Genomic DNA, 17,279 nt, shown 5'->3' on the forward strand with positions numbered 1-17,279 from the left:
ATACAAAGGTGTTAAATTACATGATTTTGGAGGTAGAATGTACAGCTCCATTTCTGAACGTATGGCAGGTGACAAAGTCCTGCTGAAACCAAAGAGATTTTAAACGATGTTTATTTTAGTTAAATTATTGAGCAGATCTCTATATCTATATCCCAGTAACAGCCTCTAGAAGATTTGCTTCGATTCTTCGATTTTTTTTTTTAAATACGTCCCGATTATAAATTCCGCTATAAGCTGCACTAACCAATTCATTTTTCATGGGAAATCAGTAGTTGATGAGTTCTAATTACATGGATTAAAATAAATAAATAGTTGGCGCATAAAGTTCTGTTAGATGTTTGACCGAGCTCCTCCTTCTCTTTGTGGCGTGCGTCATGATGTTGTTTCAAAACCATGGAGGGGCCTACAGTTTAATGCCGACTCCGAACGGCAAATGGTTTTTTATGGGGTACTTTTTCATGCCAGAAATACAATCGGAGGTTTGCCATTGCCTGCCGAAGGGCGACCGCTATTATAAAACACTTTTTCTTCATTTTGGTGTTGCATGCAGATTCGAACCCACGTACTCAGAATAGAAGTCATGCACCAACGTAATCGGCTACGGCGGTAGCGACCAATTATGGATAAGTATGGCCAAAAATATGACAATTCTACATTTTTACAAAGGTACAGAGCTGTCCCCTAGTCGCTTCATAGACCTGGTTCCCGATGCTGCAAAAGTTGTATTTGCTTGAGTGGAGAAATTAAGATTGTGAGCTCTAACAGTAATTAAAGAGGGTGGAGTTCTAACGTTTTAAATTTAATTTAGATCAGCTATAATTAAAAGTTAAAGCTAAGTTTGTTTTTTTTACTGGAAAGAGTAAGCCTTGCCATCAAAATTAGCCTTGCCATCATTCAAATTACTTCCAAGGCTGACTTTACAGTAACTCATTTTATCAGTCCCGAGTTTCGGCACTTATCTCACCAATGCAATGACGATTTCATGTTTCAACTCTTGAATCGTCTCGTAACATTTTTGAAAAGCGTAACATTTACCATGAATGGCGTTCTACAAAAAAATAATAGAGTGGAGTTTAAGCTCAGCTTCTAGGTGTCCAGTCGACTCAGCATTGCGATGGATTATTTGCTATTCGAAGAAAAGCGAATGTTTTCAGTATTTTCCAATTTTATACTAGCGAAAGGCGATCTATTTTGCAAGTGTCTGAATAAAAAAATAATATCCGTGTAAAAGATGCAAAAATGTATAGTTTGAATTCGAAATGATAAATGGATCACCGCATTTAGCGTATATTCTGTATTCATTTCATTTCTCCTAGCCACTCTTTGCTGAAGTTTTTATATTAGACACACACACCCATTTTCCGATTTTAAAATTGTATTCCATAAACTACAAAGTATTGATCTACCCAAGCGAAGCAGTTTTTAAAAAGCTTAAAAAGCGCCACCTATATGTGAAATTACAGCAAAAAGTCAATTCATCGTCATTCGAACTCTGCAACAAGTACACGTCAACCCATTTTACGTCAAGTCATTTGTAAACCAGTGAACTCGCAAGATTTTCTTGTGTATTAAAAATTTGTTTTCACTCATTTTATGAAATAAATGAAAGGGTTTGAACTTAAAACCAGCGCGTAGAGCTTTTGTGGAGTACCGAAAGTCATAGTAAAATGGTTTACATAGATCGAGGTACAAAACCGAAAGACCTTGCACTAATAGAGGCTGTGTAAAATATGTGCAAATTATAGTAGAGCCAGAGAAATGAATTGAAATGCTATGAAACATATTTGCTTATATATTTTTAATAATTCAAAACAGTTATGATTGAGCACACAGCTCAGGCTCAAATGCTATTTATTAGGCCAGTTTATATATCGAATGATGACTGACAAGAGTCTGTTTGTGTTTTTGTGTCAGGGCTTTGTGTTTGTGTACCGAAAAATTTGCAAAAACAAAAATTGAGAGAGCAAAGTGTCATTTAATTGCGAATTTGTGCTTGAAAAGTGTTTGTTAGCAAAAATATACAAACACAAGAAACAGCTGTTTGCAAATTTTGGCAAATTGTTTTTACAAATTGTAAAGCTAAGAATCATACACCAATACGTCCCCTTAGTATAACAATAGCCTATGTGCTCATAGGCTATTATTTTTTTATTGAATTTTTGGATTCTCCATCGTCAATTTTATATGTAGTCAAAATTTTGTCAAATTCTAGTTCCACAAAGTGGGTCAAAACGTCAGTCAAAAAATAATAAATATTTACAGACATAACGAGATTTGAGTGAGAGCTACTTTCGACAAAAAGTTTGAAATTCATTTTCTCAAAACATCAAAAAATTTATAGGCTATTTTAATACTAAGGGGACGAATAACGGTACAGACGAGTACATTTTTACGCAAAATACAGTTTGATCTCACAGCCGGTGGAATACCCTGGAGTTTTGTGGATATCAAGAAAAGTTAAAGTTAAATCAAAAGTAAAAAAAAAAAACATAATACCCACAATTCGCATATTCGCGTACAATAAAAGTTTAGTGAGCTGTAGAAAAATGCAGACTAGGTTTTTTTTAATTTTGATATATCGGGAAAACAAATTTGATGCATTTTAGAAGTAGATACCGAATTTCAATTTTTGACAAATGACGACTATAGGTCTATTCATGTAAAATTTATCCAGTAACTTGCCAGTAACTGAATTTCTGAGAGTTCTCTCCCAGAGAGAAAAATATCAAAAAAAAAAAGTACATGAACGCAAAACCAGTAACAATTTGCAAGTTTTACGAACATCTGATTAAATTTTTGGCAGGAAAAATCACAAAAATTAACAATAAAGGGGTTACATGGGTTTCGTCGGGTAAAAAAAGGCCTATTTTCAATATTTCTTTTTTTTTCTATGCAAAAAATTATTTATTTGATTCAAACCTTTTTCTGTCTTATAGATACATATTTAAAGAATAATTTCTGAAATTTTCAAAGAAAAAAAAAATTTAAACTCCTCCATTGTGACGTCATTTCCGGTGACCCCTCGAAAAAAAGGTGCGTCCGCGTTTTCAGCATAACTCCTGACAGGATCAACAAAAATGAAAAAACAAATATTTTTTTTTTTTTTTTTTTTTTTTTTAATTTGGGCATTTGTCACGTACCACGGAGCGTTGACTAGGGTGCGTAGAGTCTTGGACTGGAAACGCTGCAGGATTTCCAAGTTTGAATTTGGCGCAGTACCCCACAGTTGGATTCCGTAAGTCCAGACTGGTTTTATCACAGATTTGTAGAGGATAAGTTTGTTGTCCATTGAGAGGGTGGATTTGCGGTTTAGCAGCCAGTACATATTACGAAATATTAAACCTAGAGCTTTCCTTTTTGTAAAGATATGCGTTTTCCACGTAAGCCGTTTATCCAAATGAATGCCTAGATATTTAGCACTATCACATTGCGGAATTGGAATACGGTTTAAGTTGATTTGTGGGCAGGTGGTTCTTTTTGTGGTAAAGGTTACGTGTTGAGATTTATGTTCGTTTACTTTCAACCGCCAGCTCTGGAGCCATTTGGAGATTTTATTTATGCTTATTTGGAGCATATAAGAGGCTTCTACAGGATCCACTGCTGTCGCCATAATAGCAGTGTCATCGGCAAAAGTGCCAGTTAGTACACCTTTTGTGGTTGGCAGATCGTGTGTAAAAATTAAGTACAGGATTGCACTTAATATACTGCCTTGTGGGACCCCTGCTTTAATTTGTTGGAAATTGGAAATTTCATATTCGTAATTTACGTAGAACATTCGTTGGTTTAGATATGATTTAAGGAGCAAATAGGCATTTAGTGGCAATTTCTTTTTTATTTTAAAGAGTAGGCCTTGGTGCCACACTCGGTCGAAGGCTTGTGATATGTCCAGGAAAACTGCTGAACAGATTTGTTTTCGGTCGAGCGCTGTTTGTATTTTTTCGACAAGTCTATGGACTTGCTCAATTGTCGAATGCTCATTCCTGAAACCAAACTGATGTTTCGGAAAATAAGTGTTTTAGTCAAGACCATAAACTCGTGCTTGAATGTAGGAAAGAAAAAAAAAGTAAAAATTGGAATTTTGGTAGACATTTTTCCAAAAAAATGAAAATTTTGGTCAAATTTGCTTGACAATTTGTTTTTTTTTTAAATAGTTGTAATTGAAAAAAAGGCACGAGTAAATTGTATCTCGAACACCTGTGTAAAATTTCATCAAGATCGGTTGAGTAGTTTTCGAGAACATTTGACAACCGACTTTGAAAACACGGTTCCGAGAAAAACGCGTTTAAAGTTTAGAGTAACAATAATTTGTGGCTTGGAGCGCACACCTTCCAAAGGCTGTATCTCCGAAACTATTATTCGGATCGACTTGAAAATTTATGATAATATTCTTGAGGTGTTGTAGAAATTATTAAGCCAAAAAAAATCGATTTTTTTTAACCCACGAAACCCATGTAAGCCCTTAAATTTAAAAAAAAAAAGAAAGTGTGTGGTAGTTCACGGAACCCGCACGATTGAAGTGAAACTTCTTTTATCAACAAATCAATAATTTAACTATTATTTCAATATAATGCATGCAGAAGTCATGGAAAGCATGGAATGGAATTTTATTAAACAGAATTATTTATTTATTTTAATATAAAAAGAAATGAATTTATTGTACTCAATTACATTTGGTTCTCGGCATTGTCATTATCATTATTGGATTCGTTTTCCAAAAATGAAACAAGGGCTTTATGGTAACTGAAATACGTAAAAAATGATCTACATTCTAATCTATCAAGGTATCGATGAAATACTGCATCAATGGTAGTTCCGCATCTTGTTGTTGGTACTACAAATTATCACTTATCGTACAACCGGAGGATTCACTGTCACGGTGTTCAACAGTAGCTCTTAATTTTTTACGCTCCAAATACTCACGTTGCCGTTCAGCACCTGTTTTCGGTTTCCGTTTTTGTTGATTTGATGCCATATTTAACAGAAATCAATCAACAAAACAAAATATGTTTGTAAGATTTGCTCAAAACTACACACACACTCTATGACGCGTCTCGCGTTACTAATATAATATTGTGTTTGGGATAACTGTCAACTGTTTCCACCGAAATGCGTTCGCAAAGTGTATGGTCTTTGGTATGGTAAACAGATTTATGATACATTATTTTGCGGCGACAGCACAGCGCGATAGCCCAGCGGCTAGCAATGTGGGCTTCCGATCCGAAATCCTTGGTTCGAATCACAAGAAAAATTTTTTTTTTTTTTTTATGCATTTATTTCATTTTGTTTTATGATATGTTTATGAGCAGATTTTTTTCATGGCAGAAATACACTCGGAGGTTTGCCATTGCCTGCCGAGGGGCGACCGCTATTAGAAAAATGTTTTCATTAATTTTGCTTTCACCGAGATTCGAACCAACGACCTCTCTGTGAATTCCGAATGGTGATCACGCACCAACCCACTCGGCTACGGCGGCCGTCAATCAAATGTCATATTTACAAATTACATTCGATAAGAATGCAATAATAAACGACCGCATTACATTCACGACGACACGCCACGCCAGTCTTTTAACAGATGGCGCTGGCATAGCGTGAGTTTTACGTAGTTTAGCGTAGTTTTACTCCTCACAGCGTTTCATCCACGCCACGCTTTTAACAGATGGCGCTGGCGTAGCGTCACATATCGATGAAACGCTATGGTTTTACTCCTCACAGCGTTTCATCCTTCGAGACAAAAGAAGTTTCACTTCAATAAAGCAAATAAAATGCAAAAAAACGAGCTTAGAATCACATGATTTCGTTTTGTCCACAATAATTTTTGGATTCCCTCATCGCTGTCAGGTGTAGAATATTTCATTAGCAATTGCTATTTGCAAACTTTAATTCGTGTTGTTTTTTTACTTTGCGATCAGCTGCTAACTTGCAAATTTCTACAAGTAAAAATGTATCCAGTAAAAACTTGCAACTTCCCCTCAAAATGAAATGTCATTTTGCTCTCTCACTTTCCCTTATTTTGCAAGTACAGCATATTTTTGGGACAATGCGAGTGAAAGATAGAGATTTTGACAATCTGAGTCCGATGCCAATATCAAATATAGGTTGCGGAAGTACTTACCAGGTTGCTCTAAAAATGCTTTGCCATGTCCTGTCAAGGGGCGGCTGCTATTACAAACAACATTTTCTATAATTTTGTGTTTCGTGCCCCGTACTCGTGCAGTTAGGAATGTAAGAATAATCGGGACTTGGGAGTCAAAACTCCAAACATACGTGGGCAAAACATAATTAAGTAAGGCGTGAGTCTATTTAAAGTTTATTTTTGGTCAACTAAATTTATGATGAATCTGTTTCTTCTATGAAAGAATAGATCAGGGTCATAATGCTTAGGTAACATATTAGCGTCATATAGGCGAAACTTCGCGGAAGTTTGAATTTAAAAATTAATTCACAAAATATAATTCTGGGATTAAGTGAAACCATTTTTTTAATATCATATTTGGCAATTTCCGTTTATTCCATTCGTAATTTTTAAATGCCGTTCAAAAGTTATTAACAAAAAACCATTTCGTAAAAGTGGCTGTTTGTAGCCTAAATACTCGTTCACTGACGCACCGATTTACATCACTTGAACACGAATTACACTGTATTCTTTATATTTTCACTAAAATATTTTGCTAAATACTGTTAATCTCACTGTTATTTCAAAATTTATCAAAAATGGTCAATATACCAAAATAAATAGCGCCTGGGCAATTTTAGGCAAATGCTTTATTTAATGAAACTTGTTGGAGATGTTAACGAGTGATTCCTGAACAACCTGTTGGCCTCTGAAGTGTCTTCGGCAACTTCATTATAATTTGGCACATTATAATATATTTTCTTCATTTTCATCCAAATTTCACTTCAATTCATAAAATATACCCGTCACACGCCTGTTTTTACTTGTTTTTCTTCTTCTATTCAAAATATACATAGTTCAAGGAAAATTTTAAACTTCCGAATTTTAAACGAGAATAACATTTGATTGGAATTGACAACAAAAATGTGTTGCCGGATATCTGCAAATGAAAATAAAAATACGAACAAAAATTAAGTATTTGTATTCAGTTCAGATAATCGTGTCTCCATACCACACACATACATACATATACAGGGTTTGATTGAAAAGTAATGAGCCTTATTTTTTTTTTAAGCAGTTTTATTAAACCTTTTGGCTTATACAACTAATATTCTTCAAAATAGGACCCTTGAGCGTTAATACACCGCTGGTAGCGGTCCTTCCACTGCAGGAAACATTTTTTAAACGCATCCGCCGGAATCATTACTTTTAAATCAAACCCTGTATGCTATATATGAATTTTTAATTTATGAGGGTTATTTTTTGAAGCGCAACCGAAGGCCGCCTACGCAGAAAAGAGTTTTAGGAAAAAATACTGAAGTAGAAATAATACGCTGAAGTTAAAAACATTATCGTCGATCCACTGGTATCAGCACCCTTTCCTATGCTGAAAACTGTTCAAGTAGCACGCTTTTCCAAATCAAAGGAGTCTAAACTACAGCAGCTCCTCGACGGCGAAGAAATTGGTGATCATACGCCATCGTAGTTTTTGCGGCATCTCAAGTCTTTGGTTTCATGCGTCGGCGAAGATGTACTTAAAAAGTCCAAAAGTCTCTCCGCATTACCGAAAGACAGCCCGCGTGTTAGCATTACAGGCAAATACCTCTTTAGAATATCTAGGCGTCAGTGTTGACAAACTTCACGAGATTCTGCAAAGTAGACAAGTATCCTCCATTGCGTCCAGTAGCGCTCATTCAGATTTAATAAAACGAATTTCGGATTTCACCAAACAACTGTTATTGGAAAACGGCAATCCAGAGAGAACTTACAGCAAAAATCGAGGCATAGGCCGTGTAGTATTTCTAAATCTGGAAGGCTTGGCCCTTTTGTTATTATTACCATGCCAAATATGGTCAAAATTCGAAGCGTTGTAAAAAGCGTTAAAAAATAGCATAGCCAGAGTTGGACTGATGAGAGCTATTTTTTTGAAGCGCGACAGAAGGCCGACTATGCGAAAAAGAACTCTACGCAAAAATTCTACAAATTTACAAACACTTTTCCAGTTAGCGTCTCTGTAAAATTCTACCTGCATACGGGCTAAGCTCTGTTTTGAGGTGTCTGACAACACTAAATTTCCGCTAAACTACACAATTTTAACAATAAATTAGTTAAAAACCAAAGCATAATCCTCCGAAAGGTACTGTTTTCACTCTTAAGATCGGTGCATACTTCTCTATCCTTCCTTTACATCTTTTTTATGAAAGCAGTGACGAGTTATATGGAATAAGTATCATGAATGAGTAATCAGTGAGCCAAAATCCCATTTTTGCGAAAGGTTTCTTTGTTAGTAACTTTTGAATGGTTTGAAAGAACTGAGCTCTGTTTTTGAAATATTGGGCCCGATACGCGTACCCATACCGAATATTTTTGATAATATTTGGCACCCGAGCTGTAAAGTAGATACTTACCAAATCCTGTTCCGTGAAGTTCTACTTCAGAACAAGGACATATTGTGGGCAAATATAAAAAAAAAACATTTCTAAAGTTACAGAAATATAAAACCGAATTCAGCGATGAGGGATACACAGGCAATATCATCGATGACTTGTGTACCAAAGTAAACAATTACTCATCCGCCTTTCTCGCTTTTTCAGTACGACGAATCTCCAATTTTCCCTCACTAAATCCACGGCGACCCTCATTACCACCTGAACTATGGAGGTCAGCTAAAGGTAAAAGTCGATGACACACCGATACCGACAGTAAACAACACCGAAATTTTGAGCGTCACCTTTGATAGTTTGCACACCCTTTTCTGCGCACACAACCGCAATTGCTACTAAGGTCCAAAATCGCATTCTCAAATCAATGAGGTCCGCAAATACAAAGAAATATTGCTGGCGATATTTAAAGCAATTGACCGACCGGTTCTGAATTCCGCTGCACCTGTCTAGTCGCCTGGCACCAGTGATGCTCAGTGGATGAAGCTACAGACATATAAAAATACTGCAATCAGGAAAGTTGCCGGATGCCTCCTATGTCTCCCCTGCAACACCTACACAATGAGGCAACAATGGAGCACAACAAAACGCTCAGCAAGCAGATTCTACTCAGGTGCTACCGAAGGTATCATCCTTGCAGACGCTTGCTAGAACCTGAGCCACCTTAAAGGCACGTCTGGAGGCATCTCTTCAAGTACACTGACAAGATACAGGACAAAACACATTTACAACTACTGGATCGGACAGTATACAGACAAAAACTAAACCCTTACTACCTTCTAATACTTAGAACTTTCCTGAACTCCCGACCAGTGAGTCCTTAACTTTGCTCCCATTGTGTTCTGGATACTGGCTAAACTTCTACCTTTCCAGAATCGACCCTGACATACCCAATATATGTTCAGCATTTGAAGGCACACCGCACGACACCAACCACTTTTTCACATGCCGCATTAAACCTACTCACCTAACACCCATCTCCCTCTGGACCCAACCTGTCGAATCAACCCGTTTTCTGGGTCTACCATTAGATGAGTTAGACGGAGATGGCCGGTAACTACATCGCACTGACAGGGTTTGGTAAACTGCTACACCAACAACAACAACAATAAAGATTCACAGTCAAAATTCTTAAGCCCAGCGCTGATCGTGTGACCTCTTTTAAAGCTCTCTCGAATCAAAGCATAAACTATTTTTATTATAGTGTAACTTATTGGAGAAGCGCTGCTGTGGCATCCACGATGATACAGATACACATTTTTGACTAGAAATACGTCTACTAGGTCGACATGCTCAAAGATTGAATGTACCTCATTTGAACTATTGTAGAAGTTGCAAAAATGAGAAGGAGGAAGAGTCCGTTAGACACCCTCTCTGTTACTGTCCCGCGTGGCATGCCACTAGGTTTAGACACTTTGGTTCATCGTTTCTAAATGATACTGATGACCTTAGGGATATAAGTGTCAGCCTGATCAATGAGTTTGCACTTAAATCAAATGGTTTAGCAAGGAGTAGCAGATAAACTGCTGCTATGGTGTCACAATAGATCGGCAACGGTCTAAGTGAGTTGGTCTAGAGACCGGCTGCTACTTATAACTACTACCTACCTACGTGAGGTTTGGTATTTTTTTAATAATAAAATATGTGACATTCTGTAACATATTCTTCTTCTTCCTTGCTTTTAGCCCATTTCCCTTGGGGTCAACTCTCCTGGTGCGTAATCTCCAGATTTTTCGAGCCTGGTTCGTCTCCGTGTTTAAGTCCTCATGTTTCATGTAACTTTCTATTTGCTTCGTCCATGTATGTTGTGGTCGAGCTGGCTTCCTCGGCGCCGTGGCGATATTTATCACGTTCTTTGTCATATCTGAGTCAGGCTCCCTTTGGACATGCCCATACCAGCGAATACGACTTTCACGTTTTTCTTTTAAGACTTCCACTTCCACGAATGAATCGATTAGGCACTTTGTCCAGCATTGCGACCGAGGCAGACCATCTCAAGATTTTCATTTCTGCTGGTGGAAGTTTTCTGTCGTGTAACTTTTTTTTAGGCTAGCATTCGGCCCCATATAAGAAAGTGGGACGCACGGCAGTTTTATATATTTTTTCTTTTAGGTGAAGTGGCATTCTTTTGTCACATAGCCCCCCGGTTTTTTAATTTTGGCCATGCCGAGTTAACCCTTTGCCGCACAACTTCATTAACTTCTGCAGTATTTGTTGTAACGGCGATTTGTTGTTGTACGGACTGCTGCGGTAGCCGTTTTCTCTAATAGCAGTCGCCGCTAGGCAGGCAATGGCAAACCTCCGAGTGTATTTCTGCCATGAAAAAGCTCCTTATAAAAAAATATCTGTCGTTCGGAGTCGGCCTAAAACTGTAGGTCCCACAGATTCCTTCACTCAACGCTGAAAAGATAATCGTCTGGGCAAACGTCCGAAGGCTTACGAAAATGAGAAATTCGTCAGTTAATTTCATCAAATAAGACCAGGAAAATGCAAAATTCACGAGGGAAAATTCTGCGTATTTAGAAGAATAAATAGAAAAATGCAATCCGTGGGAAAGTACTCCTCAGGGGTATTTATAATTCTGCTGAAAATTTTTCCAAAAAGTTGCTCCGAAAATAGAACAACCGTTTGACTCTTGACTTAAAATTTATAAGCGAAGCTTCGTTTCGACACTTTTCAATTAATATAAATTTTACATCTCTTTTCGCAGATGGACGCGTTTTGGAGCGCCGACCTTGGACCGTGTCTCGTGTTTTAGAAATTTTCACAGGCCTGTGGTTTGTGATGATCACCTTGTAAGCAATTTAAATTTATTCCTTTGCTTTAGTCTACTTAGGCAGTATTACTACAATAATTATTTCAAAATAGTTTCAGAGGACTTGTAGCGCCATTCGTAAAGGACGAGAGAAGTAGCAGCGGCAGTAATAATCGTAGAGGCGGTTGGGGCGGCGGCTTCGGCGGCGGTGGCGGTGGTGGAGGAGGTGGTGGTGGTGGAGGTAGTGGTGGCGGCGGGGGAAATGGTGGTGGTGGCGGATTCGGTCCAAACCGTCGTATTGGACGTATCAATAACCGATCAATAGATGCGCCTTGTGGCAGTTGCTGCGGATAAATATTTTAGTTACGTCATTTTAGACACTGCCAACCCACAACTAGCACGTCACAGTACGTCAAATTATGTAATCTAGATGAGATTGTGTTGTGGTATTTTTGAATAACTGTATCCAATAATTAATAACTAAAAAATTGTAAGACTTCTTTTTTTATAATAACGAGCAATTAAATGTGAGATTTTTCAAAGGGATTTCTGATGATTTTTTTTTAATTATACTAAGTTCCCGTGTTTGATGACCGAGGGCGTTCCTGAGGCACGACGTCAAAACAAATTTCAGACTGATGGATAGGTTAGTTTGGATTTGGCAGCTATTTGAGTAAGACGTATTTCGTGATTTTCGCTTAGATGGAAAAGGAGCAGTTGTTCGCTTTTTGTTTTTGGATGGGAAAAAATGCGAGGAGATAATAGCAAAGGGGCCAATTCGCTATCTGTGACCACAGTTAATTATTGGGCGAACATCCGTTTGTGATGAGGAGCGACCAAGACTTCCGGCAAAGTTCTAGGGGAGATTACAATATCAAATTACTTGTACAAGTACTTGTACATTGCACAAGAATCAGTCTGTACAGTCGGATTATGTCCTAGGGAGGTTTTTAATGCATTGGCACACGTTCTTCCGGTAGATCTCCATATCAAGGCGATGGCAACCATGAAAGCAATTAGGTTAAATGAAGTGGGTCGCTGAAAGAAAAGCACTTATGGTCGTGTCAGTCTACTATTGCGACAGTTCACCTCGGAGAAGGCTGATTACATCGTCCCCACGGTGACTTTCAACAGGAATTTTGTCACTGTCTTTTCATCTCAAAAGGAATGGAGTAAGGACGCATACTGAACAACTTCGATACTATAGTCTACACAGATAGTTCAAAAATGGATTGTGGTGTTGGAGCTGGTATATATTCTCATAGACTTAGAATTGAAAAATCTGTGCGTCTTCCCAATACCTGCAAGGTCTTCCAGGCGGAGTAGTACTGGCAATAGGGGAAGCTTGTAGGCTACTAATCGCAGATCCCTCTTTTAAGGGCAATATCGCTATCGGGCAGCCAAGCTGCAATCCAGGCACTAGATTCAGTTACAGCAACCTCTAACTGGTGGAACGAAGCAGAAATAACCTTACCATCTTGAATATAAACCATAAAATTATCTTAATCTGAGACCCGGGACACCGGAACATTGAAGGTAACGAAAAGGCAGATGAACTGGCAAGAGGGGATCTGCCATGAATAACTTTTTTGCAGAATCGATATTCACACCACTGAGTGCAATCAAGAATGCAATTTCTTTAAAATATCTACAAATCGCGGAAGGAAGATAGGGAGACCAGACAGCATGCAAAGTTAACAGAACATTATGGCCCACCTACAACCAGAAACAAACGTTGATAAACATGAAACGACGGAACGCCTGGAGACTTTGAATGCCTTGCCCTGTGGAAACCACTGTTCGAAAGTTTCGCCTGTCTTAGACGTCAACAACCCAATAAGGTTCTTTAACCGCACAGACCTCAACCAACCAACCAGCCAACCAAGGTGGTAACGGCCGCCTTTAACACAAAGGTATAATTTAGAATAGTAGCGGCAGTCTAATCTCCTACCCTGTCAGAAATGAAATAGATTAACGAAACCAACGCAAGGCACGTCTTGTCGAGGCCCTATGCTCCCGAGAGGACTGAACAAGGAATAAAAAAAGAAAATTTAGAATAATTTCGCTGAAGCGGCAGCAGTTGGTCATTCCAGTATATAATACCGGTCGACATGAGAATGTTAAATCCGAAAACTGCTAGAATGAGAAAAGACTGCAGAGAGGCCTTATTACCCTTTATATACAGTTAGAAGGCCGAAAAAGCGAATTTTACAGTTTTTTTCTGAAAAAACTTTTAAATTTATTGATCTAAAAAATTTTACTCACATTATGCTACCATTTAACTATATTTTAAGACTTAGTATTAGTAAAAATATTTATTTAGAAAAGAGCTAAAGCTGATCTCCGGGAGCTCCTTTCAAAAAATACACACAAAATAAATTTTTTTGACAAAATGGCGGTTTCTCAAAAAAGAAAGTCGATTTTTGACCAAAATTTCGGACTTAAATTGTTTATAAAAAAAACATATTTATCGGTGAGAAAATATCTTCGATTAATTACTAAAAAATATATTTAAGAAGCTCGTGTTAAAATTTGAGACTAATCGGCTTAGCTGTTTTCGAGTAATGTTGGTCACCGACTTTGAAAACACCATTTTGAGAAAAACGCGCTGCCGCTACGGCCTTGTACTTCCAAGCACTCTGAAACGCCTTTTCAAATTTGGGCGTAACTTCGAATATATTCACCGGAACGGTATTAAATTTTCTGTGTGTATTCTTAAATAAATGAACATTAAGAAAAAAAAGAAAAACAAAAAATTTTTTTTTGAAAATTCCAACTATAGATATATAACTTAACCTTAAAATAAAAAAAATCGTATACTTGGGGTTGGTTTATAATTAGGAGTTTAGTAATTTTTGTTGAAGCCCTCTTTGACTATAACTTCTAGAAGGTATCGAATTCACTAAGTTTTTTATAATATTTTGATCATTTTTTGACCATCCGACATTAAGAAAAAAAATTAAAAAAAAATTGTTTTTTTGAAAATTCTAACTGTATAGTATATAACACCTTAAGCGACAATTTACATTCAACCTTTTCTATGGACTATTCGATTTTTAGTTCATTGAATAGCCAGAAGTCGCACAAAGCTAAATTAAGACAGGGAATGCAATGGTCGTTAAGCTACAAGAGTTCAGATTTTTTTTTAACAAATCATCACATAATTGAGCAACTGGAAACTCCTCTTTCAATTTCACTTCTCTTTCATGAATTATCTCTTGACATAGCCTCTTAACCCGATTTATCTAACACTCCTCTTTCTTTAATCCAAAAGCATCGATGCATCAAATTTCTAGGGCCTACCTTAGTTGACCAATACAACACTTCACAGTTCCAAATCTATCATCCTTGTCTCTAACTGCTTGCCTTTAAGAGCAACAATATTTTAGGTTATCAAATAAGAGGAGCAGCAAGACTTATTCATGTTTCCTGTTGTGTCTGCAACTGGGTATTTAAACTGAACTTTAAGGGGTTAGGGGTAGTCAGAATTTTCAAAAAGTTGGATTTTTTTTACATTTTCTAAAGTATAATATCTTAAAAATATTGTGTGAAAATTTTAAGTGAATCCGGCAAATACTTTTCGAGCTATTCAACAATTAACAAAGGGCCCTCCGGAGCATTCGAGAGCAAAACTTTAAATGCGTTTTTCTCAAAATTATGTTTTTGAACTGGTCATCACTGTTACGTCTCACCGAGGCTTTGTACATCTTTTCATTGGGGGGTATTCTTTAGTGGCGGGTCCCAACCCAGCGCACAACCAGCTATCCTGGAATGCTTCGCCTTCTCACGTTGTGTCACTCTTAACGGGTGTTCGGAAGCTACCCAGAGGATACTTGGGCTAATCCCGGAAGTTGTGAACTGCTTGAACCATATGTAGAAAAATCGTCCTGGCCAACTCCAAGTGAATGGCGATCAGTAACTTTCCACACTTGCGTGGACTTCTTCTACATATGGAACCATCCTCCTACTCGGCCAAAATCGCGTAAGCGGTTATCGCGCCAATTAAGAAGAGAAGAGATAACTGTAACTTTAAAATCGCTTGGTAGATTTCAATAAAATTTATACTGATTTTGAAAAAATATAAAAAACTCGTGCCTGATAGAAGAATTTTTTTTTTTCAAAAATTTCGATTTTTTTTTAAATAATTAAATGTCGGTTTTTTCTCGAAAATCTGAAAAACATTTCCTGAGACGGCCATATTTTTAATTTAAAAAAAGCTTCCATCAGGCAGAAGATTATCTATTAATAAAACTAATTTCTCTTGTCCGTTTGGTTTTAGCTGAATCTCCAAGGACTTGTGATGATCACCGCAAGGGACTTCTGGAGCAACAGGCTCCACACAAACAGCGATAACTTTTACAACTATTAATTTTATTTAATTTTTTTTTTTTTTTAAATTTTGCTAAACTCAAGTCGAAACATGTTGTATTAATGCTAGCTTTTATTTTTGTAAAATAAACCAATTGACTAGCAAAACCAAATTATTGAAACTCATAATTTTTTCGGCCCTCTGCCTACCCCTAACGCCTTAAGTGAAAGCAACAATTAGCATTAACTCATCATCATCATCATCAGAGCATCACAGTTCGGGGTGAACCATTGCTTCTGTTACAATTCGCCTCCACATCACTCGATCAAGGCTGATCGTTTGATATCAAAGTCGCCTTCAAAGTCATACCTCCATCGTTTTCTCGGCTGGCCTGTACTTCTGTCACTTTGTGAATTTGTTTCGAAGATCCTTTTTATAGCTACAAAATGAAGTCCAAAGTTTTTGATGGCACCATATTTTTAATGAGTTAGTTCGTAGGAAGTTACATCCCTAGCTGACTTCCAGTGAAAGCTCGGTGACATTCGGTTCAGTGGAAGCGAAGTTAATGCGTCTTAAGTGTCAGTATGTTTGTGTCATCGGTACAAAAATGAGTTTCGAACAAAGAGCTAATATCAAATTTTGTTTTAAAATCGGTAAAACCTTTACCGAAACATTTGAATTGATGGAAAAAGTTTATGGCGACGTTTTTGTATCTCGTGCCAGAGTTTATGAGTGGTTTACACGTTTCAGAGATGGTTGCGGGGACATAACTGACAATGAACATACGGGCCACCCAAAATCAGTAATCACCAAAAACTCTATCGAAATTGTTCGTAAATTTATCAAAAATAAACCGAAATCATCGTTGAAATTCAGGGAGTCGGAGTTGAATATCTCCAAAACATCGATTTATCTCATTTTAACTGATTTGTTTGCATTTGGGCTTACGAAAGGTCTGTACACGTTTCATTCCGCACAAGTTAACTGAGGAGCAAAAATTTCTCAGAATTCAACATTTGAAAGACCTCATTAAATAGGCGAGAAACGACGAGAACTTCCTTTACAACGTTGTAACTCTTGTGACGCATTTTAACCATCAATCAATCACCGCATTCCCCTAATATGGCTCCCTGTGACTTCTACCTATTCGGAAAATTGCCTTTGGCCATGAAAGGAAAACGTTTTGCGTCCGTAGAGGTCATCCAAAAGGCTTGTGCCGCCATCCTGAAAGACATTCCGGTCAATGACCTGAAACACTCTTTCGAAAAACTTTTAGATCACACAAAACAGTATATCGAGGCCAGAGGGGACTACTCGTATTTTGAATAAGTAAACTCGAAGTTATCAGAACAAAGCTCTTACCGCTTCTATTTTAGCTCTGTCTTATTTATTTTGGACTTCATCTTGTATATCGTTGTTCATTTGTAGCATGTGACCGTACCATCGAATTCTTTGCGCTTTGATGTACCTGATTACATTTGCACCCCTGATAAGTGTGTCTTCAAGTCGTACAGGAGTCCATATTAGGGCGGGTCGATTTAAAAATCGCTCATTTCTCTGTGAAAATCGTATTCTAGGGCTCAAAATAAGAAACTTTGCCGAAGGAACCATACCTATAAAACGAATTCTGATGTCCCCCAATTTGGGTCGAACGAAAAA

At 37.4% G+C, this 17,279-nt stretch overlaps 1 protein-coding gene across 1 annotated transcript; it reads left to right on the top strand.

The window, feature by feature from the left end:
- The first annotated feature begins 1,507 nt into the window (after positions 1-1,507).
- LOC129238455 (glycine-rich selenoprotein-like) lies at positions 1,508-11,852 on the top strand. Its single transcript, XM_054873479.1, has 3 exons — positions 1,508-1,686; positions 11,267-11,351; positions 11,425-11,852. Exons 1-3 carry the CDS (start codon positions 1,668-1,670, stop codon positions 11,663-11,665), a joined length of 345 nt encoding a protein of 114 aa, XP_054729454.1. The 5' UTR covers positions 1,508-1,667; the 3' UTR covers positions 11,666-11,852.
- Positions 11,853-17,279: the final 5,427 nt, after the last annotated feature.

This window comes from Anastrepha obliqua, chromosome 2, assembly GCF_027943255.1.
Source record: "Anastrepha obliqua isolate idAnaObli1 chromosome 2, idAnaObli1_1.0, whole genome shotgun sequence".
Taxonomy (NCBI): domain Eukaryota; kingdom Metazoa; phylum Arthropoda; class Insecta; order Diptera; family Tephritidae; genus Anastrepha; species Anastrepha obliqua.